Below are 3,507 nucleotides of genomic sequence, written 5' to 3'. Positions count from 1 at the left end.
CCCCTTAACTAACCTTTTAAATGATTTTAAATGTTTTATGGGGGGGGATACAAGTTGAACCATTAAGTTATTATATCAATCACACGTGATTAATAACTGTCAATCAAACAGATTTTCATACTTCTCAAACTGAATTATCAAACAACTATTTTCCAAACATATTTTACAACTATTATGTGTACATGTTGGTGTTCATGGTGTTATAGTGAGTTGTTTACTGTTGCATAAATATTATTTCAAATTGATGTATCTAAGATTTGTATTGTTTTCTTATGAAGATTCAATGGATGATGGATGGTCTACAACAAACCTATTAAGTCCAATAAAAAATATGGGGGCCGAAATAGGGGTTGGGATTGATAATCCGTCATCACAATTATTACATGGTATGGATCACACAACTACTCCAAATGAAGATACGACAAGTCAAATTCCTAATGAAAATGAAAGTGTGACAGGATAAAATAACAAAGCTGGTGAAGATGAAGTACAATTAATGAGAAAACGAAAAAAAAAACATCAAAAGTCTGGGATGACTTTGTTGTCGTTACACTCCGAGATGGTACGAAAAAAGCCGAATGCACTCGCTGTAAGTCGAGGTTGGCTATTACTGGTTCAGGTCCTACATCATCATATAGAAGGCACCTAAACAGCTGCATCCCCCATAAACAATGGCAAAAAAACCAAAAAAAAAAACTAAATTTTCAGCCAAGTGGGTTTGATGTGGATTCTATGCCACCATTGATCGGACTGGATACAAAATATGATGAAAACAAGGTGAGGGAGGCCATAGCTAATTGGATACTAACTACTGAGCAACTGTTTGCTATTGTGGAAGATATCATGTTTGTGAAAATGATGAAGACAACTAATCCATTGTTTGAGAAAGTAATCAGAGTTACAATTACATCAGACTGTTTTAAGGTATACGAGCATGAGAAGAAAAGGTTGAAAGCCCTTACAAAAGCTGCCTCTAAAATCAGTTTAACAACTGATTGTTGAAAGTCCTCGCATCAGAAAATTGAGTATATGGTTATTACTGCACACTTTGTAGATCATAATTGGAGGTTTAACAACTTGCTCAATTTTAATATTTAGTTATTTATCTTTTTCTTTCTATCATATTTTAATTTATATCTCAACGTTTTTCTACAGATTACAGAAACGTGTATTAAGTTTTGTACATGTTCCTCCTCCTTGTATTGTGGTTGATATTACTGATGGTATTTACAAGTGTTTGCAAGAGTGGGAAATTAAAGATAAGATTTTCACCATCTCAGTTGACAACACAACTTATAATGACAAAGCTTTAAGAACATTGAAAGAAACTTTTTCGCGTGTAAGAAAACTTTCGTGTGGTGGTTGATTATTTCATATACGATGTTGTGCACATATATTGAATCTTCTAGTGAAAGATGGTCTTGCAATAACTGATCATATCATCAGTGATGTTCGTGAGGGTATAAAGTATATTAACAATTCAGAGGGTAGACGTCTAAATTTTTCAAAGGCTGCACATCACATGCAAATACGTGATCGGAAGTTAATGTTTGATGTTCCAACACGATGTAATTCAACCTATGATATGTTGTGCATGGCTCTAAAGTTCAAAGATGCTTTCCCAAGGTATAATAAAATATACCTTAAAGTTTTTAACACATGTTCATATTCACTAACACTTTAATTGTGGTTTTCTTAGGTATGTAGAGTATGAACGACATTTTCATCACTTGCCAACTGACGAAGATTGGGAAAATGTTCATAGTGTATGTGAAATGTTGAAGGTTTTTAAGGTTTGTGTTTAATATGCATAATATTCTATAAATATATGATTCTTTTGTTGACTAAATCCAACGATTATGTTTAGGTGTGCATGAATATCATCTCAGGCAATGATTATCCTACTGCTAATTTATATTTAATTGAAGTATTTAGAGTGAAAAAAACTCTTGATAAAGGTTCATTATATGCAAATGATTTTATTTGTGATATGGTGAAGAAAATGAAGGAAAAGTTTGACAAGTATTGGGGTGAGTGCCACCTTGTAACGGCAATAGCTTCTATGTTAGATCCATGATTTAAGATGAAGTTGGTTGAATTTTGTTTTCCAACACTTTATCAAAATTCAGATGAGAACATTAAAGAAGTGAAGAATGCACTTTACGAAATGTATTCATAGTATTTAGAGATGCATGATACATTAGTTAGGGAATCTGTAGCACATGGAAGCGAACATGAAACAAATGTTTTAGGGTTGAGTGCAGGTACATCACTTGGATCTGGATGGGAGTCGTTTGGAGAGTTCATAAAGACTATAGATTTGGAGAGACCAGAAAAGTCAGAGCTTGATATGTATTTAGAAGAAGGTGTTTATACGGAGAAAGGACAAACAGGAATGGAATCATTTAACGCTTTAGAGTGGTGGAATGCACACAAGTTAAAGTATCATGTTTTGTAATTGATGGCTAGATATGTACTTGCAATCCCGATTTCTATTGTTGCATCTGAAGCAACTTTTAGTGTTGGGGGTAGAGTTATTGATCCATATCGAGCTTCATTAGGGTCCGACACGGTACAAATGTTGATTTGCAGAGGAGATTGGATTAGGCAAGTTCATGGAGTCAAGAAAAAATTAAAGGTATATTTGAAATAATCAAACCACATTATAATTGTTATTTCGATAGTTTAAATTATTAATTGTCAACCTTTTTATTTTGTAGAAGGAGGAGTTTCCTATTGAGGTTTTACTGCCTGAGGTGAACACAAAGTAATTGAAGGTAATTAGATGTGTTAAACAACAAATTCTTAATCTGAAGATATTTCAAAAAATGATTCCTTTGTAAATTTTGTAGGTTTTGTGTATCTGAAGAGTGAAGTTGCATAAAGGAAGATTTGTCTATTTATAGTTGTTCAGTAATTAGGAGTTTAACTACTATTTTTGTAATTTGATTTTTTACTCTTTATGTTTTTATAAATGCTTATATTTTAGACATTAAATCAATGCAAATGGAGAATCTATGAATGTATGTTTTGAAGTTAGAATTTGGATTATTACCTTGAATATATGATTAAAAAATTAAACGAGCCCAAAAACCATAAACGAGCTCGAGTCGAGCCTAAGCTCATTTAGGCTCGCGTGACAAACAAAACGAGCCGAGCCCGAGCCAAGCTTGAGTTTCTTATTTTTCCTACAAGCTGAGCACGAGCTTCGAAATTGGGCTCGAAACGAGCCGAGCTCGAGCTCGAGCCAACATACATTTATAGGAGTTCGAGCCGAGCTTAGGTATGTTCGGGCCCAGCTCGGCTCACTTACACCCCTAGTCTTGGTAGAAGATTGCAGTTTAGTAGAAAATATGGGATTTTCAAGGAAGATACAAACATTGTACAAACAGTTTATGAAGATTTACAACGAACATTTTACCACAAGTAAACACTTACAAACTTTTACTACAAACTTATAACGCGAACATTTTCAACATACATTTTACGATATCAATGACACTAAAT

At 33.6% G+C, this 3,507-nt stretch overlaps 1 protein-coding gene across 1 annotated transcript; it reads left to right on the top strand.

The window, feature by feature from the left end:
* Nucleotides 1-559: 559 nt before the first annotated feature.
* LOC145045383 (zinc finger BED domain-containing protein RICESLEEPER 2-like) lies at nucleotides 560-2,179 on the top strand. Its single transcript, XM_078993721.1, has 7 exons — nucleotides 560-589; nucleotides 709-947; nucleotides 1,156-1,358; nucleotides 1,410-1,626; nucleotides 1,700-1,793; nucleotides 1,868-2,030; nucleotides 2,130-2,179. The coding sequence occupies exons 1-7, from the start codon at nucleotides 560-562 to the stop codon at nucleotides 2,177-2,179; spliced, it is 996 nt and encodes a 331-aa protein (XP_078849847.1).
* Nucleotides 2,180-3,507: the final 1,328 nt, after the last annotated feature.

Source organism: Lactuca saligna, chromosome 5 (genome assembly GCF_052625555.1).
Source record: "Lactuca saligna cultivar CGN05327 chromosome 5, ASM5262555v1, whole genome shotgun sequence".
In the NCBI taxonomy this organism is placed as follows: Eukaryota; Viridiplantae; Streptophyta; class Magnoliopsida; order Asterales; family Asteraceae; genus Lactuca; species Lactuca saligna.
Note: the sequence above shows the minus strand (reverse complement) of the source record. Positions and strands in the feature narration are given on the sequence as shown.

Excerpts from the sequence above, each read along its gene's own strand:
- LOC145045383 (XM_078993721.1), top strand. The coding sequence starts at position 560 with ATGGTACGAAAAAAGCCGAATGCACTCGCT. Across the intron at positions 948-1,155 it reads TACGAGCATGAGAAGAAAAG|ATTACAGAAACGTGTATTAA; the intron begins GTTGAAAGCCCT and ends GTTTTTCTACAG. Across the intron at positions 1,794-1,867 it reads AAATGTTGAAGGTTTTTAAG|GTGTGCATGAATATCATCTC; the intron begins GTTTGTGTTTAA and ends GATTATGTTTAG.